Source organism: Diaphorina citri, unplaced genomic scaffold, assembly GCF_000475195.1.
Source record: "Diaphorina citri unplaced genomic scaffold, Diaci psyllid genome assembly version 1.1 scaffold1602, whole genome shotgun sequence".
In the NCBI taxonomy this organism is placed as follows: Eukaryota; Metazoa; Arthropoda; class Insecta; order Hemiptera; family Psyllidae; genus Diaphorina; species Diaphorina citri.
The window spans coordinates 41596-68970 of NW_007379028.1; the positions used below are offsets into that span (position 1 = coordinate 41596).

The window sequence follows — 27375 nt, forward strand, 5'->3', positions numbered from 1 at the left end:
TCCTTAATTAGGTGCTATAAAATTACAATAGAAATATAAGTAGGTACGTAGTGCCAAAGGCTCAGTTATTAGAGTTTAACACTGCATAAAAATAATATTTTGATCTTAAGATTCTCAAGTACATATATTGAACACAAATGTAGGTTCAATAAAGGCCATACCTAACTATAATAGGTAGATTAATACGAGTCAATTGGTCTTCCTAATTATTGAACACAAATGTAGGTTCAATAAAGGCCATACCTAACTATAATAGGTAGATTAATACGAGTCAATTGGTCTTCCTAATACATACTACGTATACTCAAAAGTACCTACTATATTCATACTTGAAAATACATATAGGAAGACCACATCAACAAGTAGTTACATAGGAAGGTAGGTAGGTATAGGTACTTAGATGCTTGTTACAACGGTCAAACATTCTTGTCTTAGCCCCGAGGATCGCTACCGCACTCCTTAATTAGGTGCTATAAAATTACAATAGAAATATAAGTAGGTACGTAGTGCCAAAGGCTCAGTTATTAGAGTTTAACACTGCATTCTTATAAAAGCTGATAAAAGTTTATTCTCACCTAAGAACAGGGATAAGAAACATATGTTCTACGTCCATCAGATGACACATGACTATATTCATACTTGAAAATACATATAGGAAGACCACATCAACAAGTAGTTACATAGGAAGGTAGGTAGGTATAGGTACTTAGATGGTAAGTAGATAGGAATAAAACTCAAAGAGCATGTATTGCCAAAGTCAACAAAGAAATTACCTAGGGCACCAGCGAGGGGGAAAGATACTTAGAAAACTATCATTAGAATAATTATTTTACAATCTGCTGTTGTTACTTTCTTATGATTAAAATTGTTTAACAAACCCACAGTGCCACAATCTGTGTTTGAGGTTCACATTTTCCGTTTTGCCTGTGTAATGAGAACAAAAGTCAGAACACAACCCTGTGAAGCTAACTCCATTGACATTTTACCATCAGTCATTAAGTAGAAAAAAGAAGTGAGAAGTAACGAAATGAACTTTAGTGTGTAAGACCAATTATTATAATAGTACCTACATACATATTAGGTACCTATTCAGAGAAAAATTCGAGTTTTAAAAACAATTGGTATTCTAGGGCCGCCATAACTTGAAAATAAATGACGCTTGTCAAACCTTGGAAGTGAGAAGTAACGAAATGAACTTTAGTGTGTAAGACCAATTATTATAATAGTATACCTACATACATATTAGGTACACCTATTCAGAGAAAAATTCGAGTTTTAAAAACAATTGGTATTCTAGGGCCGCCATAACTTGAAAATAAATGACGCTTGTCAAACCTTTTAAATTCACATTAAGATATCGACAGCTTATGAACTATGAACATACATATAAGCTTTTCCGGAATTTTTTCCTGTTAATCCCGAAATTAATAATATTGGAAGTCCACACATAATTACGAGATATTTTACAGATAGGTATCATAATACATAGGAGGTATTCTTTTTAGTTCTTTGTTCAATTGCCTAGTCCCAGACTCTTTTGGTCCTAATATTAGATCCATTAACTATAATCCCGAAATAATATTGGAAGTCCACACATAATTACGAGATATTTTACAGATATCATAATACATAGGAGGTATTCTTTTTAGTTCTTTGTTCAATTGCCTAGTCCCAGACTCTTTTGGTCCTAATATTAGATCCATTAATCATTAGAATAATCATTTTACAATCTGCTGTTGTTACTTTCTTATGATTAAAATTGTTTAACAAACCCACAGTGCCACAATCTATGTTTGAGGTTCACAGTTTCCGTGTTGCCTGTGTAATGAGAACAAAAGTCAGAACACAACCCTGTGAAGCTAACTCCATTGACATTTTACCATCAGTCATTAAGTAGAAAAAAAAACTTTGCAGGAGCAGACTGGAAAAACTTCACAGGGGCTCACAACTAGAAGATTAGCACACAGGCAGGAGAAAAGTTGAAAAGTTTAGTTTTCCTACTCAGGAAAAACAATAGGAAACTTTCTCCAAACAAAAACATTGTGATTACAAAATTCTTTGCACTCTTGTGTTGTCAACTTTTTTCCCCCTCTCTAAATGAACTTAAAGCTCTCTTGTTTGACATAATGTACCTCCACGTCTCGAATAAATGTCAGGGTTGCCTTCTTCCCCCTCTCTAAATGAACTTAAAGCTCTCTTGTTTGACATAATGTACCTCCACGTCTCGAATAAATGTCAGGGTTGCCTTCTTTCCTGTCTAGTCGAAATTGCCTACTCTGATTCAAGAGAAGTTTCCTGCATACTTACTTACATATGTTTACGAGAGTAGTTTTAAGTGTATACTTATGCTGTGAAGGGGTGTACTTTGTATTGTTTTAGATCTCATAGTGCATGAATGAGATGGAAATGAAAATCTAGACGTCCTAATTATGATGTTAATAATAATTATATGGTCAGGGGCAGGAAGATGTTCATGTAAGGTGGATGCCTTATCTGAACGCTCAATTACACAATCGTAATAGCTTCTTGAATGAGGCTTTACCCGAGTAAAATTGTTCGGTCATAATATTGTTCATTAGAAAGTTAGAACATTTCATATAAGATTACAGAGCTGATGTTGCACAGTATAGTGTACGATCATTTCTCTTAAACAAAGCGGGAGTTATATTTCACCGGGAACAATGGAGAGTCTATCTTCACAATTGTTTTCCTTTTGATATATGATAGGAAACTGCTGAGATGTAATAAAAATCAAAATTCAAAGGAAAGAGAAGAGTAATATTTACATATTTACTCTTTCTTCCCCTCTCTCCCCCCCCCTGTATCTCTCTCAAGGAGAGAGGGTGAGCCCTTCCTTGTTTCTTTTCAAGGAAAAACTTTTTAATATTTTAAATTTTATTTCGAAAAATACTGGTTGATAAAGTGAAAGCTTGTGGGGTTTATGAAAAGACGTAACTGTATAGATTGTAGCATATTGTTTTTATTAATAAATTAACCCTTGAGCTACAAGAAGAACAAGAGTGAGGGAGTCAAGGAGTCATTGAGGAAAGAGGGAGCTTTAGGACCTTTCAATTCCAAGGACAAATTATGTCACTGTATTAGGTAGGTATTTATTTATTGATTTAATAAAACGTTCTCTTAGTGAGGGATATAGGCAGGAAGGTAAATAGGTAAACTCTCTGCCTACACTTGAAATATCAATTTCTTAAGGAATTTGGCTAGTTACTTAAAATACGTAGGAAGATAGGTAAGTATCAAGTAATTTTCATTTCTTGTCTCCATGGGGAGTATACCAAAAATTGCAATGAAACTCAATTTATGGAAACATTGGAAACCGGAAAACCAAAAAACTTTTACATGGAAATTATCATTTTTTAACTTTCGCCCGGTGATCTCAGAAGTGAAAGACTATTTGGCTAGTTACTTAAAATATGTAGGAAGATAGGTTAAGTATCAAGTAATTTTCATTTCTTGTCTCCGTGGGGAGTATACCAAAAATTGCAATGAAACTCAATTTATAGAAACATTGGAAACCGGAAAACCAAAAAACTTTTACATGGAAATTATCATTTTTTAACTTTCGCCCGGTGATCTCAGAAGTGAAAGACCTTTGGAATTGAAAAGAACATTTTGAATAAAAAGAGGGGATGGAGGGTGCTACATAATTAATTATTACAATTCAGTTGTTATACTTCTCCTCCTCTTCCTCCTACACATTTTGATATTAATTGTTTGAAAAAGGAAGAAAAAAATGTGCATTCATCTCAACTCCCCCCCTTTTTTTTAATTTGAAAAATTGTATGTTTTAATTGGTTTGTTCTTAATCTTGGTTAATTACATTATTAAATTTAAACCTGTCATAGCATGGTGCAACTTATAATACATATTTAGGTATTCGTGTAACCATGTTAATCTGGTTATGTGCTCATTTATGAATGAGTTGAAGTAAAAAGGGAAATTTAGTCAACATCAAATGGGCCCTGTACCTTAGTGCAAGCAGTGAAATTTGAATTGATACCTGTGTACTCCTTTTTTTTTGTTTACCCTGCTGGGATAGGACTGAAAAGTCCCTTTGCCCCTGAACTATGTGTATCTACCCTTGCCTAGTTTACTCATAATAATAATAAATGTGGTTTGTGTTTCAGGTTGCCGTCGTTCTGGCCGTTGTTGCCGTCGCTGCTGCTCAATACAAGCCAAGCTACGCCCCAGCTCCCGCCTACAAGCCATCTTACGCCCCAGAGTACCCAGAAGCCCCAGCCAAGTACGAATTCGCCTACGACGTCGCTGACTCTTACACCGGTGACTACCACAGCCAACAAGAATCCAGAGACGGTGACTACGTCAAGGGATACTACACCCTGGTTGAGGCTGACGGTTCCAAGAGAGTTGTCGAATACAGCGATGACGGTTACGGTTTCAACGCTGTCGTCAAGAAGGAAGGTTACGCTTCCCCATCTTACGCCGCCCCCAAATACGCTGCCCCAGCCCCAGCTTACAAGCCAGCTTACGCCCCAGCTCCAGCTTACGCTCCAGCCCCAGCTTACGCTCCAGCCCCAGCTTACCCAAAATACTAAATGGGCACTCTACCCCCATCTAAGTCACCCCACTCTTCATCTAAGTCAATCATCTAGCTAAGACAACAGCTAGTTCTCATTCCTCTAGCTAAGACATCAGCTAGTTCTCATCATCTAGCTAAGACATCAGCTAGTTCGGACGTCTCCGCCGTTTTTCATCTCTCATCTAAGGACATCTTCTTCGTCCTCACACAGTTTTGGACGTCCCAAACCCATCCCATCCTTTCATGTTGTAAATAGTTCCTTTTTCAAAAACCTTTCCTCTACTGTTTGTTATTTAATGTCTTCTTAGGTTGTTATTTATTTATTCTTGTGTGTAGAAATCGCCATGGGGATAAGTTCAAGTGAGAACAGATCCCATATAATATGTAGATCAGATCATTTTACACAAATACACCAAGTACTGTTGTGCGCGGTTTGAAGAAATGAATAGTTTCATTCGTTTCTTTTCACTGGCGGACAACAAAGTTGAGAAAAGAAAAAAATATCTTTCGTTTTTATTATTCTCCGTCTTTTTATCAAATCCAATTATTCAAAAGAGGGCATACAAATTCTGAACTTTTTTGAAACTGAACTTTGGAATTTTTTTAACCACTGTCCTTACGATCTTTTGTTTTCATTATTATTCTTTTTACGCAATCCCTGGGTTCAATCCCAGCCAAGGCAATGGCATGGAATTTTATCAACTTTATTTGAGAATTTGACCACAATAATATGTATTACATAGGTAGGTAGCCCACTGCTGGGAAAAGGGAATTATAAAAAAAGGGAATGTTCGATCCAATTGGAGCTGTTAAATATGGCTGTACTAACCAATACAATTTTTATCCCGAAAAGGAGTTAAACCAATTCTGAACTCAGTTTTTAATAATAATAATAATAATAATAATAATAATAAATGGAAGCAGATATGAAAATTCTAATATTCTAATGAAAATTTCAATTCATCCACAACACTTGACTCGGAAAGAGTAATGAAAAGCTGAGGAAAATACACAGACTAGAGATCTTGTTACAATTTATATACGTGTTTGCTGCTGAAATCCCACCATGCCACTTTCACTCCCAGAATCCCAGGTTTCCACTATGGAGGATGTTCTTTTACTCATTCACCAAGGGAATTCTAGGAAGTAAAAATATTATAAATGTATTATGTAGATCAGTAAGTATTCTTTACACTGTCCGGGAATCAAATCCGTTGCGTTGAATTCTAATATCCTGTAGGTAAGAGCAGTGAACATTAACCCCCACCAAGGTAGTTCTGGGTAGGTATTATGTGTATGTTTTGTAGGTACTTTTTGTATTTGACTCACATTTAAGGGTCGGAAAATGTTTGTTTACCGCCAAAGTCGGCCAACAGTTGCAATTGCTGGTTTCAAACCAATCCCTTACAGTTATTGTAGCTGCTGGTTTTATTTGCATGCCTTACAGTTTACGTGTGCTGGTTTTAAACAAATACCTTACAGTTACAACTTCTGGTTTTAAACGACTATTTATTTGATGCTGAATACAAAAAGACTTTTCATTTCCTTCTCTGCCTTGGATTTGATTTCACATGAGCTTGAAAATTCAATAACGACCTACTGCAAGTTTATTTGCTGAATACAAAAAGACTTTTCATTTCCTTCTCTGCCTTGGATTTGATTTCACATGAGCTTGAAAATTCAATAACGACCTACTGCAACGGAAGGTTTAGAGGTGAAAACATAACCATAAATCCAACAGATTTCAAGCTATTGAAACCCTGCTCAGACAGACTGAAATTGAGTCCATGGTCGAGGAGGGCTTTGAAGGGAATGAGCACGCAATGGTTGTTGGGATGAGGGTTTCGTATAGCACCTAATTAAAATTTATGAAACCCCCCTGAGACTTTATCCTGCTCAGACAGACTGAAATTGAGTCCATGGTTGAGGAGGGGTTTGAAGGGAATGAGCACGCAATGGTTGTTGGGATGAGGGTTTCGTATAGCACCTAATTAAAATTTATGAAACCCCCCTGAGACTTTAAGAGAGGGGAAGAAAGAGTAAATATGTAAATATTACTCTTCTCTTTTCTTTGAATTTTGATTTTTATTACATCTCAGTAGACTAGCAGAGGTAAGTCATCATTTGATGGTAATACACATTCTATGTGTTTTACAAATGAAATTATGTGATATTATTTGAAATGTCCAACAACAAGTAGGTAATTGGAAAAGGAAATATATATTGGAGAAAACAACGAAGAAAATTCAGATGTCTTCCATCTTCCATTTTAGAAACAATTTCCTTTTATTATTACTTTCTCGATTGAGTTATTTTCTTCCTGAACTTCTTCTTTCTCTTTTCGTATAATCTGTTTTAAAATACTTTCTTATTTCTCTTTGTATGATTTTGTCCGGTTCACTTATTGTTTCCTTATATTCAGACCTATTTACTCGTTTAGAGTTTACTTCCATTACTTTGCTGCTCATATTGTCCAATCTTTTTGTTACTGGTCCATTTTGTTTTTCATCGATTATCTTGCAAAGTTACAAACGAGACAGAGAGAAAACAACGAAGAAAATTCAGATGTCTTCCATTTTAGAAACAATTTCCTTTTATTATTACTTTCTCGATTGAGTTATTTTCTTCCTGAACTTCTTCTTTCCCTTTTCGTATAATCTGTTTTGAAATACTTATTTCTCTTTGTATGATTTTGTCCGGTTCACTTATTGTTTCCTTATATTCAGACCTATTTACTCGTTTAGAGTTTACTTCCAATACTTTGCTGCTCATATTGTCCAATCTTTTTGTTACTGGTCCATTTTGTTTTTCATCGATTATCTTGCAAAGTTACAAACGAGACAGAAGTTCTTATGAATTAAAATAATATTTTGATCTTAAGATTCTCAAGTACATATACATATATTGAACACAAATGTAGGTTCAATAAAGGCCATACCTAACTATAATAGGTAGATTAATACGAGTCAATTGGTCTTCCTAAGACATACTACGTATACTCAAAAGTACCTAGGGTAAGTGTACCATTTATTCGCCCACCTAAAAAACGTACCATTTATTGGCCCACCTGCCCACATTTATTTTTCTAATTTTTGTTTTTATGACTACAATTTTTGAATAGCACTGGTTCGATATCAGTCTTTAAGCTCTTTCTTTTGATGAAATTGGATCTTGGAAAAGTTCGTCCAGTTCAGACTTATGTGGCGTATGGTAAAAAAACAACGAAGAAAATTCAGATGTCTTCCATACTTATATCTTCAATTTTAGAAACAATTTCCTTTTATTATTACTTTCTCGATTGAGTTATTTTCTTCCTGAACTTCTTCTTTCCCTTTTCGTATAATCTGTTTTGAAATAACTTATTTCTCTTTGTATGATTTTGTCCGGTTCACTTATTGTTTCCTTATATTCAGACCTATTTACTCGTTTAGAGTTTACTTCCATTACTTTGCTGCTCATATTGTCCAATCTTTTTGTTACTGGTCCATTTTGTTTTTCATCGATTATCTTGCAAAGTTACAAACGAGACAGAAGTTCTTATGAATTAAAATAATATTTTGATCTTAAGATTCTCAAGTACATATATTGAACACAAATGTAGGTTCAATAAAGGCCATACCTAACTATAATAGGTAGATTAATACGAGTCAATTGGTCTTCCTAATACATACTACGTATACTCAAAAGTACCTACTATATTCATACTTGAAAATACATATAGGAAGACCACATCAACAAGTAGTTACATAGGAAGGTAGGTAGGTATAGGTACTTAGATGGTAAGTAGATAGGAATAAAACTCAAAGAGCATGTATTGCCAAAGTCAACAAAGAAATTACCTAGGGCACCAGCGAGGGGGAAAGATACTTAGAAAAGGCGTGAAAACGCACCAGAGCGTAAAGCAACACCGAATTTGACGGAAATAGAGCGTATAGCAAACAATGGCGTATAGATATTTTTGTAGGTATATTTTTTTCTTGTTGGTTTAGTATTATTATTTATTACTATCATATATTTTTATTTTTTTTTTTTTTGATAATAACAGGGTTGCCAGCAAGCTAACAGATAGGCCACATGGATAGTTTTCATCAAAGGATATTTTTCCTGTTAGCCTCCAACTTTTTACTATCTAGCTCGGTGTTTCCGAAGCTTTGACACATAAATTTACAGGACTAATAATAATCGTTATAATATATTCATTATTATTTTGCAACATTATTTGTCAACTCAAGAGCGAATGACAAAAAACTAACTCTCCAACGCGTTTACCAGTAGAAAGCAAACATTGTGAATTCTCGGCAACCATAAAAAATCTGGTGTGAACATCACACTACTTTCCTTATCCTATTGAATGATGCTTATTTGAGTGTTCTTTTACCCTAATTTTTACAATATCTCTAACCGTTTTGTCGCTATAGCTAAAAACCGCCAAAAAACGGTCGAAATCTGTCCAAAAGCGGTCAAAATACCGCCAACCGCAGCACCTATCTCAACCAAACGTTTTGTGTTGTATCCTTGTCACATTTGTGAACTACATACCAAATTTCAAGTCTCTAGCTTATACCGTTCCCGAGATATTGTTAAATTACACCGAAAACCGCCAAAAAGCAGTAAAATGCCGCCAAGCGTTACACCGGTCTTAACCAAAAGTTTCGTGTCGCATCCTTGTCACATTTGAAAGCTACATACCAAATTTCAAGTCTATTGTTTTTACCGATGTATTTTCTGCTGATGGAATTGGGAAGGAAAAAATTTCGAACTCTCAACACCGGCGAATTGGAAATAAATTTATCCGTGGCAAAGGATCCGAGACCTGCTGGGTGGAAGAGAGGAGAAGGGAACGTTCATAAATCAATAGAAAAACGAATTACAATTTAACAATTTTCCAATTTTCCAAGTAAATAACACATTTTTCATTAAACAATAAGTATTATTATTCCACGATTTTGAATCCTTCTTCTCTTCTTCCTCCTCCTTCTGTTTCATCTCCTCTTCCTCCTCCTACACTCGCTAGTATTTCTTCCATTTTCGCGTCTCTTTTCTCCTTCTTTCTTCCTCATTATTCTTTCTCTCCAATTTCACATAAATCGTCTATGGTAGCTAAGACACTAATTTATACCTTAGGTAATCACTGTCGTGATGCTGTCCTAAATATTAATCAGTGTATTTCGAAGGATTTGTTGACCTTATTTCAGCATTTTTTGTTCCATTTCTGACTGTAATTGAGTGGGGATTCCTAGGAATTCAGAAATGAAAGAATATCGGTGGAGTTTTTACCAAAGTTTACATCCCATTTATTTGTGTCAGTATCTAAAATCCATGCAGTTATTACCACCATAAAATACTATCGATCCTGTTTTTGACATTTTTTTTTTTTTTTTTTTTTTTTTTTAAAAAAAAAAAGTTACCCACCTCATTCCGAGAATCAACTCCCTTCTGAAAATGAAATTACTGTACCTATATTATGAAAATCTAGCTAATTCACAAAAACTCTACCCACCTACATATGTACCTAATACTGCTCACTGCAATTTGGGAAAGTTTGTGCAAAATCATAATGATAATTATGTGGTTGTAGCTATGATAGTAATTATTATGTACTAACTAGTTAGTTGGAATTAATCGTAATAGAGCTCGCGTGTGTGTTGAAGTCAAAGTTTTGTTTCTAAAGTCAGAACTTTCAGATACAGGAGCATATTCACGCCTTAACGATTTTTAGGATTCTGTGAATTGTTTTAATTATGTATTTCTCAAGAAATTAAAGCAGTAAAGTTCAATTTCTTATTCTAGAAAGAAAGTTGTTAATCTAGTTAGGTGTTGGATAGGTATTACTCGTTGGTTTTGATGAATCCAAATCCTACATATATCCTATTATAATAGGTACATGAACACCTAGACAACCTGTAGATTTCATAATTTATTGTTCATATGAAATTGAAGAGCATTCAACAGAGTGTGACTTCACATGACGTTATGATAGATAAGATTAATAACTAAATTTGTTGAGAAAAGTACCTACCTATTGCCCGCAGTAAAGTTGATTTCTCACAACCTTTGTAAATCAACTATGTAGAAGAAAAAGATATCACTAAGGTGTTGTTTATACATGGCAAATTACAAAGGACGGGTAGGTAAATGAAAGGTTTTTTTTTCTGAACAAGCAGATAAAGCTTATTTTTTGTTTTAAAAGGTCATTGAATATTTTTATTCCGATTTTACTGCTCGAATATCGGGGATAACTTTTTTATTACTCCGTGATACAGGAAGTTATAGGATAAGCTGCGTCCACACTGAGTGTTACCTACTTGCTTTGTATACCATGTAGGTAACAACTTTGATGTGGACGTGTTTATTGAAAAAAAAAACAAAAAAAACAAAAAAAACAAAACCAAACAAAGTATGTAGGCCCAAGGCGTAATAGGAAATGGAAAGGAAATGTGACATCTCCACAGAATTATTCAAAATTCAAATACATTACTAACAACCCTTTCTTATTCTTTCTCAAGTGCTTCTCTATCTTCCTCTTTCTTCAGAATCCAATAGGAGAATTCAAATCAATCCAATGTTGAATTATTCAAATCAATCCTCCCTTATTGGTTTAAACGGTGTAAGTAAAGGACTTTATGAAGACCTGTGTTATTTCTTTTCCAACTGAAATAAACAAAACCTGAACTGTGCGTGTACATATTTTTTTGTAAGGAGTCTCTAAGTAAGAAGTGAGATTTTTCATACTCTTGAATTTTTATGTAGGAAATGGAAAGGAAATGCGACATCTCCACAGAATTATTCAAAATTCAAATATGTACATTACTAACAACCCTTTCTTATTCTTTCTCAAGTGCTTCTCTATCTTCCTCTTTCTTCAGAATCCAATAGGAGAAATCAAATCAATCCAATGTTGAATTATTCAAATCAATCCTCCCTTATTGGTTTACACGGTGTAAGTAAAGGACTTTATGAAGACCTGTGTTATTTCTTTTCCAACTGAAATAAACAAAACCTGAACTGTGCGTGTACATATTTCCCAGACTATGGGCGGATTGAGGATACGAACAGGTCATATAGTTTACAATTTAAAGATGTGGTAAAAGAAAGAGGAGAAGAAGAAGAAGAAAGTTTACAAATTAAATATGTACATATTTATTATGTATGTTAGGTAAGAATAAATTTAGGTACCTGCAGTACAGTATTACCTAACGTACAGGTCATGACGTTAAATGAGAGCAGAGAACCAATACTTCGGTATCTGAATATCTGTAAAGAATTTGAAACATTCAACCACTCAATTTGAAGAAGCAACAGAACGTTTCCTAACATAAACGCTTAATACGTTACATATACATAGTTGATAGCATGGTAGATGGTAAAGACATTGAATTCAACATTTTGAATCTCATGCCCAGAGAACCAATACTTGGGTATCTGACTATCTGTAAAGAATTTGAAACATTCAACTACTCAATTTGAAGAAGCAACAGAACGTTTCCTAACATAAACGCTTAATACGTTACATATACATGGTTGATAGCATGGTAGATGGTAAAGACATTGAATTCAACATTTTGAATCTCATGCCTGTTTCCCAACATAAACGCTTAATACGTTACATATACATAGTTGATAGCATGGTAGATGGTAAAGACATTGAATTCAACATTTTGAATCTCATGCCGTAATTTCCTTTTCCACTTGGCTAACTTCTGCACTTGACACAACACCCTTTCCTCCCTTCATAGTTTGTACATAAATATCACTTCTTATAAATTCTTCTGAACATAAATAAGCAACTTACAAGATATTTTACTTTTTATTAGACTATGAACTATGCATATGGAACCTACGTAATGTGAAAGTACTGGGATAGGTCCAAGTTTTCAAAAGAGGGGAAGTTTGTGGAAATATCCTTCTAGGGCCCCCTTCAAAGAAGTGATTTTTAGCCCAAGATCTCTCGTTAATTTGGGTAAATATCTACTTACCTACATCAATTTTGCACTTATAAGTATTAGATATAGGTCATATAACTAGACACATACCTACTAATTTTCAAAATTTTGACAAATCTTCAGATTTTTATCTTTTGTCTAAAACTCAAAACGTTTCCATGTCTGAAAATTTCCATCTTCACATTGCACAAGTGAAGTGTCTATCTTCATATAAGAGAAACAATTTCGAAAAAAGGAAAATGCTGAAAGGAGAATAAAAAATTAGCACCAATTATTTTTAAATTAAGATAAATTAAGAAATTCGTGTGTTAAAAGTGTTTCACGCATGGTAAGCTCTGCTGAAATTGTAAGTTTTGTTATAATTTTCAAATTTATTGTTTTTTATGTGTGCTGGTGTTTCTGCCGGGAGTGAGAAAAGTTTTCTAGCAGGATATAAAACTGTGGGTTGTTGTGTGCTTTTTTGTTTAAGTTTTACACCTAAACTTTTCTTCCTCTCTCACCTCTGAGGGATAGGGCACTTCCTTCCTACCTCACACTTATTCCCTATTCAATTTTCTTTTTCTTTTTTTATGAAACAGATTGGATTTGGTTTTCAAGCGTTGATTTTTTCATTCCGATTTGGTCGAATAATTGGACTTCTTCTATTGTTTCAAAATACCTACCTATAACTATTTGATTGTCATGGCACCCAATTGATTTACACAGGTTGCTTTTTCCATCATTATTTTCATGAGTTTCATGACTATATGACGAACAGGTAATAAAGCAATACTAGGTATCAATCCAGTATCCAGTACGTTGTAGAATAATTATGAAGAGGAAAAAAAAGTGTTGAAAAACTCGTTACCCTAAAACCAGAATGAGGGATTGGGTGGCCATTGGAATATTGGAGTGAGAAGGATGAAGAATGGAAGGATACAATGGAAAAAAAGCGAAAAAAAACACAAAAATGCAATAATGGTGATTTACATTGTAGTGCTGTTCATACTAAAAAAAAAAAAAAAAAAAAAAGTACTATATTCATACTTGAAAATACATATAGGAAGACCACATCAACAAGTAGTTACATAGGAAGGTAGGTAGGTACTTAGATGGTAAGTAGATAGGCATAGGAATAAAACTCAAAGAGCATGTATTGCCAAAGTCAACAAAGAAATTACCTAGGGCACCAGCGAGGGGGAAAGATACTTAGAAAAGGCGTGAAAACGCACCAGAGCGTAAAGCAACACCGAATTTGACGGAAATAGAGCGTATAGCAAACAATGGCGTATAGATATTTTTGTAGGTATATTTTTTTCTTGTTGGTTTAGTATTATTATTTATTACTATCATATTTTTTTTTTTTAGATAATAACAGGGTTGCCAGCAAGCTGACGGATAGGCCACATGGATAGTTTTCATCAAAGGATATTTTTCCTGTTAGCCTCCAACTTTTTACTATCTAGCTCGGTGTTTCCGAAGCTTTGACACATAAATTTACAGGACTAATAATAATCGTTATAATATATTCATTATTATTTTGCAACATTATTTGTCAACTCAAGAGCGAATGACAAAAAACTAACTCTCCAACGCGTTTACCAGTAGAAAGCAAACATTGTGAATTCTCGGCAACCATAAAAAATCTGGTGTGAACATCACACTACTTTCCTTATCCTATTGAATGATGCTTATTTGAGTGTTCTTTTACCCTAATTTTTACAATAGGCAACCATAAATATAGTAAAAATGGAAATTGTTTTTACCGATGTATTTTCTGCTGATGGAATTGGGGAGGAAAAAATTTCGAACTCTCAACACCGGCGAATTGGAAATAAATTTATCCGTGGCAAAGGATCCGAGACCTGCTGGGTGGAAGAGAGGTAATTGTTTTATAATGGAGTTTGTATTATCCCGCAGGCTTTTCAAAAGCATTTTACTAACAGCTTTAGACTCCTCCATACTATACACCCTTGGTGAGCGGTGTTCATTCTTCTCTCGATATACATAGATTAAAATGACTCTCGCATTTTCAATATCAACGTTTAGAGGTACTATGGGGATACCTAGATCCGAAAATTTAATATTAATAACGAGAAAGGCGGCTTGTGAAATGGAGATACCTATAGCTTCTATGAGATAAAGCACGATGGGACAAGGCAAGAACCATGATAGTTCGCACTTTTTACTCCTCGAGCAGAAAAAAATGGACAAAAAAGTCGACATTATCTACAACATGCAACAGAATCAAACATGGGAAGTGAGAAGTAACGAAATGAACTTTAGTGTGTAAGACCAATTATTATAATAGTACCTACATACATATTAGGTACCTATTCAGAGAAAAATTCGAGTTTTAAAAACAATTGGTATTCTAGGGCCGCCATAACTTGAAAATAAATGACGCTTGTCAAACCTTTTAAATTCACATTAAGATATCGACAGCTTATGAACTATGAACATACCTATAATCCCGAAATAATATTGGAAGTCCACACATAATTACGAGATATTTTACAGATAGGTATCATAATACATAGGAGGTATTCTTTTTAGTTCTTTGTTCAATTGCCTAGTCCCAGACTCTTTTGGTCCTAATATTAGATCCATTAATCATTAGAATAATCATTTTACAATCTGCTGTTGTTACTTTCTTATGATTAAAATTGTTTAACAAACCCACAGTGCCACAATCTATGTTTGAGGTTCACAGTTTCCGTGTTGCCTGTGTAATGAGAACAAAAGTCAGAACACAACCCTGTGAAGCTAACTCCATTGACATTTTACCATCAGTCATTAAGTAGAAAAAAAAACTTTGCAGGAGCAGACTGGAAAAACTTCACAGGGGCTCACAACTAGAAGATTAGCACACAGGCAGGAGAAAAGTTGAAAAGTTTAGTTTTCCTACTCAGGAAAAACAATAGGAAACTTTCTCCAAACAAAAACATTGTGATTACAAAATTCTTTGCACTCTTGTGTTGTCAACTTTTTTTCCCCCTCTCTAAATGAACTTAAAGCTCTCTTGTTTGACATAATGTACCTCCACGTCTCGAATAAATGTCAGGGTTGCCTTCTTTCCTGTCTAGTCGAAATTGCCTACTCTGATTCAAGAGAAGTTTCCTGCATACTTACTTACATATGTTTACGAGAGTAGTTTTAAGTGTATACTTATGCTGTGAAGGGGTGTACTTTGTATTGTTTTAAATCTCATAGTGCATGAATGAGATGGAAATGAAAATCTAGACGTCCTAATTATGATGTTAATAATAATTATATGGTCAGGGGCAGGAAGATGTTCATGTAAGGTGGATGCCTTATCTGAACGCTCAATTACACAATCGTAATAGCTTCTTGAATGAGGCTTTACCCGAGTAAAATTGTTCGGTCATAATATTGTTCATTAGAAAGTTAGAACATTTCATATAAGATTACAGAGCTGATGTTGCACAGTATAGTGTACGATCATTTCTCTTAAACAAAGCGGGAGTTATATTTCACCGGGAACAATGGAGAGTCTATCTTCACAATTGTTTTCCTTTTGATATATGATAGGAAACTCCTTACTATAGACCCATATATCACACAACGTCTTATCTACGCTATCTGGCTAGTCGCTTTAAGTAAATGTATTTTCTTTGCCTATTATATCTCCAACGTCTGGCAGGAGCTAAGCGCTCTGTTTATTTTCCCATGAGGAGCACATTGAATTCCTTGTGCTGTGCTTACTGCATATTGAACATGTACAGCAGTAGCTTTGCGTTTCTCATAACTAGCTAGCTAGTAAAACGACAGCATTTCAATTGGAAGAAGTCAAAGGGGCATTTATATTTGCAGACATGATCTATGAGCTATGAGGCAAGGAATGAAAAAAACCACGATGAAAATAAACAAATATTTACGAGAGTAGTTTTAAGTGTATACTTATGCTGTGAAGGGGTGTACTTTGTATTGTTTTAAATCTCATAGTGCATGAATGAGATGGAAATGAAAATCTAGACGTCCTAATTATGATGTTAATAATAATTATATGGTCAGGGGCAGGAAGATGTTCATGTAAGGTGGATGCCTTATCTGAACGCTCAATTACACAATCGTAATAGCTTCTTGAATGAGGCTTTACCCGAGTAAAATTGTTCGGTCATAATATTGTTCATTAGAAAGTTAGAACATTTCATATAAGATTACAGAGCTGATGTTGCACAGTATAGTGTACGATCATTTCTCTTAAACAAAGCGGGAGTTATATTTCACCGGGAACAATGGAGAGTCTATCTTCACAATTGTTTTCCTTTTGATATATGATAGGAAACTCCTTACTATAGACCCATATATCACACAACGTCTTATCTACGCTATCTGGCTAGTCGCTTTAAGTAAATGTATTTTCTTTGCCTATTATATCTCCAACGTCTGGCAGGAGCTAAGCGCTCTGTTTATTTTCCCACGAGGAGCACATTGAATTCCTTGTGCTGTGCTTACTGCATATTGAACATGTACAGCAGTAGCTTTGCGTTTCTCATAACTAGCTAGCTAATCCAATTCATGTTCCACCTCAATTCCGAGAATCAACTCCCTTCTGAAAATGACATCACTTGTATATTATGAAAATCTAGCTAGTTCACAAAAACTCTACCCACCTACATAATATGTACCTAATACTGCTCACTGCAATTTGGGAAAGTTTGTGCAAAATCATAATGATAATTATGTGGTTGTAGCTATGATAGTAATTATTATGTACTAACTAGTTAGTTGGAATTAATCGTAATAGAGCTCGCGTGTGTGTTGAAGTCAAAGTTTTGTTTCTAAAGTCAGAACTTTCAGATACAGGAGCATATTCACGCCTTAACGATTTTTATACCTACTCGTTAGATATCTAAGCTCTACACAAATGCTCACACATTCTGTGTCAAATTCTGGACATGGGTATTAAGTTCATAAATTTCAAGTTTCTATCCTATTATAATAGGTACATGAACACCTAGACAACCTGTAGATTTGATAATTTATTGTTCATATGAAATTGAAGAGCATTCAACAGAGTGTGACTTCACATGACGTTATGATAGATAAGATTAATAACTAAATTTGTTGAGAAAAGTACCTATTGCTCGCAGTAAAGTTGATTTCTCACAACCTTTGTAAATCAACTATGTAGAAGAAAAAGATATCACTAAGGTGTTGTTTATACATGGCAAATTTTGCTAAGACTCAAGATGTCCACCATTTCCTCAGATATCTCATTCCGTACCTAAGTATTTTGTTACAAAGTTTCAACATTTACCTTTTGGTTTATTCAGTAATGCTCTTCTATCTGGAATGTCCTGCTTAGTATCTTCTTCTCGTGTACCTTTGCATTTCAAGTGGCATAACTCTTGAAACTATACGAGTGTTATTTTTCTCTAAGAAAATTTCCTTTGCATTCTTGGCTTCCTTTATTTTCCTCTAGGGACATATTTATAAATTCGGTTTTATTTAACTTTTTCTTCCATTTTCCCTGTTTGTTCTTTCTTGTTTCTTATTCTTTATGTTTCCATGTAGGTATAGTTATCTATTGTCTATACTGTGTCTTCCATTTTCCCTGTTTGTTCTTTCTTGTTTCTTATTCTTTATGTTTCCATGTAGGTATAGTTATCTATTGTCTATACTGTGTGGTGGAAAACTTTCAGAGCGTCTTTTGTAGAGCTCTCTGGTCAGTTTCCTATTATACGCATTATTATGGTTCTTACTGTTTTTATCATCCACCTTTTTTATTTTCAAAATTCTGCTTTAATTTTAATGGTGTGTGATATTTTGTGTAAGTTTTCCTTTGATATAGGTCCTCTATTATGAGGGTGTCAAATATTGGAAACACCGTGTAGATGGTGTTGGTTCCCTCAGCTTTGCATATCTTTTGAAAATATTAGGTAGGTAGATAAATATACCTACGTATTTGACTACATTATTTTTGTGTGTGTTCTTTTGTGGGTTTCTCGTTGCATTCTAAATGAGCTTTCATATTTCATTGATATCTTCTTGTTTTTAAAAATACTTCTATCTTTAGTATTCACTAAGCTCCTATTCCCATAGGTTTATTAAACAATCTCTGATTTCAATTAATTTATTTCCAATTGGCAGCTTTGCATATCTTTTGAAAATATTAGGTACCTAGGTAGATAAATATACGTATTTGACTACATTATTTTTGTGTGTGTTCTTTTGTGGGTTTCTCGCGGTGCATTCTAAATGAGCTTTCATGTTTCATTGATATCTTCATGTTTTTATAAATACTTCTATCTTTAGTATTCACTAAGCTCCTATTCCCATAGGTTTATTAAACAATCTCTGATTTCAATTAATTTATTTCCAATTGAAAACTGTTGTATAAATTATAGAGGTTCATCTAAAACTTTGTTATGTCAGCCTGCCACACGGTTCTTCAGTGGAATTATCATACTTCCGTCACTCAAATTTTGACAGTCACAGTAGACGTTCATCTAAAACTTTGTTATGTCAGCCTGCCACACGGTTCTTCAGTGGAATTATCATACTTCCGTCACTCAAATTTTGACAGTCACACTACGATAGATATGTATGTACATTGTACAATAGGTACATGTTTTATAGCTTAAAAACAATGAAAATATCCAACAAACATAAAATAATGAATGTCAACCCATTATTTCAAAGTATGCAGAACAGATACTTGTCCAGACAATTTTTGTCAACGACAAACGCCAAAAAATGTCAATGAGATAAAAAGACATAGTACTCGTTACCTCGTTAGATATCTAAGCTCTACACAAATGCTCACACATTCTGTGTCAAATTCTGGACATGGGTATTAAGTTCATAAATTTCAAGTTTAGTAATGTAAATGTGTGCCACCTAACTACTTGTGTCTAGCAGTTTGCCAGTGATATATTATGCCATAATACATACGGAAGCCCTTAAACTACTGTACTACCCGATAGTATTTGAGATAAAGTAGAATGAAGGTTAGAATCAGATATAAGAAAAAGGAAGACGTACTAGATAACTTTTAAGAAGGAGATAAACTAAAAGATAAAAGCATGTAGATTGTAGACACTAGAGAGTTGTTCATCCAAACAAAAACGGGTGTTGATAATATCAACGCCAAGCTTTAAAACGACAGCATTTCAATTTGAAGAAGTCAAAGGGGCATTTATATTTGCAGACATGATCTATGAGCTATGAGGCAAGGAATGAAAAAAACCACGATGAAAATAAACAAGTGTTCGGAATTAAAATTTTTCCCATACACCGGGGGCCTCGGCGCAACCTTATAGCACAGGTGTTGATATGAAGCGAAAGAAAAAATAATTTCAAACATAAGACAAGAGAGTTGTAGAAAAAAAGGGGGAACGAAAAGAGAAAGGAGAGGGAAACCAAAAGAAGGATGAGGGAGAAAAGGAGGAGAAAGCAGAGAAACAAGTAGGCAGAAGAAGATAATAATGTGAAGTAGTTGAGAGTATCTTGTGAGAAAGCAATAAATGTTTACGACTTAAATAGCTCGGAACAACACCAACGTGGAACGTATAGGGGAAGAATATTTCTAGTTTATGCTGGTGGCAGAAGAAAATGTGGTTGTTTAACGTGGTGTGCAGGTTCTCTTCCTCTCTGAGGTGTAAGTCACCGGATTACTGCTGGTTGATCTGATGTGGTAAATAAACAAGGACGTGATGAAAATATGAAAATAAACAATAAAACTAAAGAGATAAATTTATTTGTATGACAGAGCAGGAACACACTAAGAAGACAACTTAGCTTGCCTTTCTGACAATATAATGTACTTTGCATATGCTAAAAGTAATAAAACTTCTATTGGAATGAGGGAAAAGGGTTTTCACAATTCTCTTTAAGCCATACATGGGTTTTCCATTCGGTCCGTGAAATTCAGGTTGCCAGAATTCTAAAATATGGGAGGATTTTGGTCAACATTGAAATCTTACTGGATAATAAATTTCATACTGTTAATGTTAGGGAGCTTTTGAGCTTTGTTTCGACGTTAAAATAAAGAGATCCCATAAATAAATAAAAATCACAAAGAATTATTATCGTGTCCTCCAAGTTGTCCTCAAATTTTTTGCTTGTGTAACTTCTTCTGATTTGTCTATCAATATTAAGGAATGAGCTCATAAAATGTGTACCCATGCTCTATTCATATTTATTATTATTGACTTTTACGAAAAATACTGAAAATGTGGGTTGGACAGGCTCCATGAATTTTATATGATGAGTAGGTCCGTAGTTATGTTACAATATAGGTAGTCCTTACTTACAATGAGAGGAGGGATACTAAAATAGAAAGCAAAACTCATGCGGACAGAACATTATTATTGTTGTGAGTGAGTAACAGTAGGTATATAAACACCAATATAGGTAGTCCCTACTTACAACGAGAGGAGGGATACTAAAATAGAAAGCAAAACTCATGCGGACAGAACATTATTATTGTTGTGAGTGAGTAACAGTAGGTATATAAACAGAAGTAATGATAAATGTAAGGAGAATAATAGAAAAAGTAGAAAAAAGTTTCCAAATGAAACTGATGCGAGACAAAAGAGTAAGAGAAAACGAAAAGAAGAAAGGAGGGAGAGCGAAAAATAAATAAACGTTTTTACAACATTGTGTTTCATTTCGTGATACACACCAAGATATACTATAATAGAAAGTAAGAGAAGTATTAAAAGGCAATAAATTTTTTTGACACATTAGCAGAGCAAGAAGTAGCAAAGAGTAATGTAGTGATGAAAACTGGGAAAGTAAAAGGAGAAAAGAACAAGGGGAGCAGCTTCCAAAACTTTGAAATATACCTACTGATGTGGTTACCACTGTTACCAGAGTTATAGTCGGCACAGGAAACTTTTCGTAAGTCGTATTGTCCTTTCGGAAACAGAACAGAACTGTGACCATTTAACCTCGATTCTGAAGCTCATTTCCCCCACTTAAAAACAAAAGAAGATATACTATAATAGAAAGTAAGAGAAGTATTAAAAGGCAATAAATTTTTTTGACACATTAGCAGAGCAAGAAGCAGCAAAGAGTAATGTAGTGATGAAAACTGGGAAAGTAAAAGGAGAAAAGAACAAGGGGAGCAGCTTCCAAAACTTTGAAATATAATACCTACCTATATAAATTGTTATACCTGCAAGAATGAACCCTTTGGCCTTTGGCTAATGTGAGGCTGATTCGGCTAATACTTTTGTAATAGCTCCCTATAATACCTAGTTACGTTACTAACAATGTTCAAATAGCGAAAATTTAGCCTATGGGGTAATCTCAACTTCTACTATTCGAACCTGGTACCATTTCTATTAACATGAAAATTTTTAATGAACTTCTAACCATTTAGAAATGAGTTGTTAACTTCCTGAATAATAAAAGCGACTACTATAGTTTCAAGAGCATAATAACATCAACACAGTGCATTATATCGATTTTGAAGATGATTAGGATGTCGTGGAGAGAAAAGAACTTTTTAACACAGTTTGAAGAGTGATAAAATTTTCTTTTATCTGTGAAGTGGAAATATTATGATGTCATCTCGAGACAAGTGGTGTGCTTTCGAGAAATGAGCACAAGTGCACGACTTGAAAAACGATTTCGCTAAAAGGAAAACACTTATTATGTGCTGTAAAGTTGATATTAACTTGCAAGTACTTTTATGTTTTCCTGGGCCCATAAGGCGACAAAATTAGTGTCAAGGAAGGTTAGAATGGTATTGTCACTACCTTTACTACTAAAGAGCTTAATACATAGTTTGCACTATATTTGGGTATTAGGAAAGGAGCAAGAATAGAGTCTTATTATTTGAAATAAAGCATGGTCCAGGCTTCAAGATCTAAAGAGAAAAGTCCAGGTCTAAAGAGAAGAATTGTAACTTATGGAAACTTGTCACTACCTTTACTACTAAAGAGCTTTATACATAGTTTGCACTATATTTGGGTATTAGGAAAGGATCAAGAATAGAGTCACTTATTATTTGAAATAAAGCATGGTCCAGGCTTCAAGATCTAAAGAGAAAAGTCCAGGTCTAAAGAGAAGAATTGTAACTTATGGAAAGAGCTTACAAGTTCCACTCACACTCACACCCTTCAACCCAACACTCCAAACTATTTCTATTTCTTTTCAAGTTTGTGATATCCTCACTTTTTTGGCTTTTTATTTTCACTCACACCCTTCAACCCAACACTCCAAACTATTTCTATTTCTTTTCAAGTTTGTGATATCCTCACTTTTTTGGCTTTTTATTTTCCCTTCTTAACCTTTTACCTCATGAATAGTTTGACCAGAATATTTAAGTACATCTTATCAAATCCCCCACCTCTCCTCTCGAAAAACTTTTGCCTAATTTCGATCATTCCTTTCCTAACTTCCTGGTTGCTTTTCCTCGTCGTCAATAGAAAACGTCAATCCTGAAGGACGGTGCTGATGTCGTCCTAAAAGTTCAAAACAATTTCACACGACACAAAACCAGAACCATGTCAAAGCGTTCCTTTCAGTACACACACACATAGGTATCAATATTGTAAAACACCATGTCGACAGACAGATGTGACGAAGGAAACAGAGAAATGCTCTTAGGCGAAAGCAAGAACATTTCATATAAGATTACAGAGCTGATGTTGCACAGTATAGTGTACGATCATTTCGCTTAAACAAAGCGGGAGTTATATTTCACCGGGAACAATGGAGAGTCTATCTTCACAATTGTTTTCCTTTTGATATATGATAGGAAACTCCTTACTATAGACCCATATATCACACAACGTCTTATCTACGCTATCTGGCTAGTCGCTTTAAGTAAATGTATTTTCTTTGCCTATTATATCTCCAACGTCTGGCAGGAGCTAAGCGCTCTGTTTATTTTCCCACGAGGAGCACATTGAATTCCTTGTGCTGTGCTTACTGCATATTGAACATGTACAGCAGTAGCTTTGCGTTTCTCATAACTAGCTAGCTAATCCAATTCATGTTCCACCTCAATTCCGAGAATCAACTCCCTTCTGAAAATGACATCACTTGTATATTATGAAAATCTAGCTAGTTCACAAAAACTCTACCCACCTACATAATATGTACCTAATACTGCTCACTGCAATTTGGGAAAGTTTGTGCAAAATCATAATGATAATTATGTGGTTGTAGCTATGATAGTAATTTTTTTATTTTTGTTCTACAAAGTTATTATTTATTGCTGTCATAGAAGTCGTATCTTTCTTCTTCAACATCAGTTTTGTTACTCTTTCTTTTTGTAGTTCTTAGTTCACTATCTCAAGTGTCTTCTCACATACACACAATTTCTTTCTGGTTCTTTATTTTGAGCTTTTACACATTTTGCTTCATCTTCAGAGAGAAAATGTTTCATGGGTGTAGCTTGTAGCCGATCAATTGTATCATAATTTCGAATTTATTCACCTGGTTTGCACAGTGAAGTGTTGCATAGCAATTCTATTGATTATTTCATTGTATTTTAGCCTCGTGTGTCAATTGTTGTGTTTGTGTAATGTGCTAGGATAGCGTGAAGAACTCTGATCAGTGGAAACAACAATATAACAAAATAAACGTTTCTACTAGTGGATATAATAATTCCTCCATTCTACGTAGGTAGACGGATAGAAAGTTTTTCATTCTCTTTCAGCATAAAACAAAAGCCGGCGTTAGGGGATAGCGCTTATTTTTTCTCTTTCTAGTCAAAGTGAATTGGTTTTAATCCGTTTTAAAGAACAAAATGAGAGAAGAATAGCACAACACATAATGATAATGAATGGAAACAAATACCTGGTGCTCTGAGCTGCGAGAATAAAAAATTGTCGTCATGATGGAAATCGAATTTGCATGTTTTTTTTTTTTTTTTACTTTTTTTATCTCGTTTCAATGTTGGGGACAAAGTCAGGATATGTTAATTTTATAAGTCCAAGTATACGTATCATTGACAAAGGGAGGCATAGAGAATCTTATTATAATATTCAGATTAGACAAATTATCTACTTTTAAGCTCATAAATATTTTAGTATAGATACTCTAGAATGCTTTACCACTTTTTATCTCGTTTCAATGTTGGGGACAAAGTCAGGATATGTTAATTTTATAAGTCCAAGTATTTATATTATACGTATCATTGACAAAGGGAGGCATAAAGAATCTTATTATAATATTCAGATTAGACAAATTATCTACTTTTAAGCTCATAAATATTTTAGTATAGATACTCTAGAATGCTTTACCAGCGGAAGACTCGGCCTCTATATTTAGACTTTTCTCCATTAACAATTCCAACAAAGTATAGGTAAGTAAATAATACTCCACTATAAGTAAGATTGTTTTACTTCTGATATTTCCAGTTCAGGCATCGTCCGCAACATGGATGTATGTTTTATCCAAATGCACTTACTTACCTACGGATGTTGATAAAATGTTAGATAGATACCTACCCGGGTGTCACTAATGGAATTCAGGAAAAAAAGGTTTTTCGTATTCATTTCTCATGCTTACTGTTCTTCATCTACTCGACGTGTCTGGATCAAAAATTATACGTCACATGATTTTTACAATCTACTTCTATCTGCTCGTTCTTAACCGAACAGGATGTGTTGGTTTGATCTTTTATAACATACATATGGGTACGTCTGATTTTATTGCAATTATATATAGGTACATCTGCTTCTATTGCAATTCAGGATTGCGTATCCTGTTTTATCTAGAATATTCTAGACCGAGTCAAGACAAGAAATACGTACCTACTGGGTTCCGATTTTTCATGGTTTTTCCCCCTCTCACTGCATGATTGACGAGACCTATGATAAAGGTTGTGGGTCTAATGTATATGTATAAGACGCATCAGGATAGTCCTTAACTTCGTATTTTAAGACAAAAGTGTTGAATAATACTTACATAAATAAAGACCTATCTAGGTTAAGATTAGGAAAAACGAAATTTAGACGTCTCTGTACGCAAGAAATACGTACCTACTGGGTTCCGATTTTTCATGGTTTTTCCCCCTCTCACTGATTGACGAGACCTATGATAAAGGTTGTGGGTCTAATGTATATGTATAGGACGCATCAGGATAGTCCTTAACTTCGTATTTTAACACCCATATTTATGAACAAAATGCTGGCTCTTAAGTTCGTGCTAAGCATAGTCTCAAGGCATTTGATTGGTCAATTTTGACTGACAAAAGTGTTGAATAATACTTACATACCTAAATAAAGACCTATCTAGGTTAAGATTAGGAAAAACGAAATTTAGACGTCTCTGTACGTCTGTTATATTCCAAAACCCAAAGTTTCATGAAAACTGTATATGAATCTAGAATAAGTACCACGTTGGTTTAGATACCTATGTCCGAAAACTTGAGACAGAAACATTCTTTCAGAAGATATTTTATTAGATTAAAAACTAAAGCTACGCAATTAAGCCCGGATAATGCGAATAATGACGTCCAATTTCTGAACGAAAAGAATGAAGTGTTGAATAATACTTACATAAATAAAGACCTATCTAGGTTAAGATTAGGAAAAACGAAATTTAGACGTCTCTGTACGTCTGTTATATTCCAAAACCCAAAGTTTCATGAAAACTGTCTATGAATCTAGAATAAGTACCACTTTGGTTTAGATACCTATGTCCGAAAACTTGAGACAGAAACATTCTTTCAGAGGATATTTTATTAGATTAAAAACTAAAGCTACGCAATTAAGCCCGGATAATGCGAATAATGACGTCCAATTTCTGAACGAAAAGAATGAAATGAACTTAGCAACGCAAAACAAATTATTTAACGGTTAAATTTTAACCTATCCTGCTCTCCTCTTTTCTGAGTTTTCTTAATAAAAATGAGAAAGAGTGAACTCAAAAAGTAAAAAAGGAGGCAAGGAATGAAAGAAATAAAGATTTAAGAAGGAAAACATAGAAAATAATAAAGAATGTAAGACACATGGAGAGGAGAGGAGGCAAGGAATGAAAGAAATAAAGATTTAAGAAGGAAAACATAGAAAATAATAAAGAATGTAAGACACATGGAGAGGAGACTATCCTGCTCTCCTCTTTTCTGAGTTTTCTTAATAAAAATGAGAAAGAGTGAACTCAAAAAAAGAGGCGAGGATTCAAAGAAATAAAGATTTAAGAAGGAAAACATAGAAAATAATAAAGAATGTAAGACACATGGAGAGGAGAAAAGGAGAAAATAGCCAAGAGGTTCCAGAGCTTTTTCCATTATCGAAATTGAAGAGTAATACAGTAGGGCTGTCTCTGGGGAAAGTCTCACATCAAAATAACAATAATAATCTTCTGGCGTTTAATTTTGCTGTTTTCTTGTCTTGGCCATGTTCCTACTGAACTGTTTTATGAGTTGCACGTCAATCCAAAACTATTATCTTATGTCTAGGGAGATAATAATAACAATAATACCTATGTATTGTACGATAATTTTATGTATATCTACCGTACCTGTCTTTAAACATGATCTCTACGAAATTTGTTCGGGAATTATGTATTTTCGAACCACAGCACAGGTTTGAAGGTTGAAAAGAGTAAGCTAGAGGCTAGAGAGTAATAGGGGATGTAAATGTTGTGAGTATAGGGAGTAGCTGTACTCATACTAAATACCAAAATGAAGGTCATACGAGAACCTTCAAGACACAGATAAGAGCACGAGGCTACTTTTCTATCTTTCTTGAAAGCGTCTGTCTGATATTTTGACACCAAAACAAGTTTTTCAACACAAAATTCACTCCAAATCCTGATGCTCTCGTTTTAATTTAAACCGAACGAAATGAGATTACAAGTTAGCTGCGAAGAAGAAGAAGAAGAAGAAGAGGAAGAAGGAAAGAGAGGGGGAGAGGAAGGAAGGAAGATAACAAAAGATCCATTTCATCTTGTGTTCGGAAT

At 34.4% G+C, this 27375-nt stretch overlaps 1 protein-coding gene across 1 annotated transcript; it reads left to right on the forward strand.

Annotated features, from left to right (window-relative positions):
- Positions 1–4112: 4112 nt before the first annotated feature.
- Positions 4113–5046, forward strand: LOC103516565 (cuticle protein 7-like). Its single transcript, XM_008481537.3, has one exon. The coding sequence runs from the start codon at positions 4128–4130 to the stop codon at positions 4572–4574; it is 447 nt and encodes a 148-aa protein (XP_008479759.1). The 5' UTR covers positions 4113–4127; the 3' UTR covers positions 4575–5046.
- The last annotated feature ends 22329 nt before the right edge of the window (positions 5047–27375 follow it).

Bases quoted from the DNA above. Each gene is read 5' to 3' on its own strand.
- LOC103516565 (XM_008481537.3), top strand. From the start codon at position 4,128: ATGTGGTTTGTGTTTCAGGTTGCCGTCGTTCTGGCCGTTGTTGCCGTC.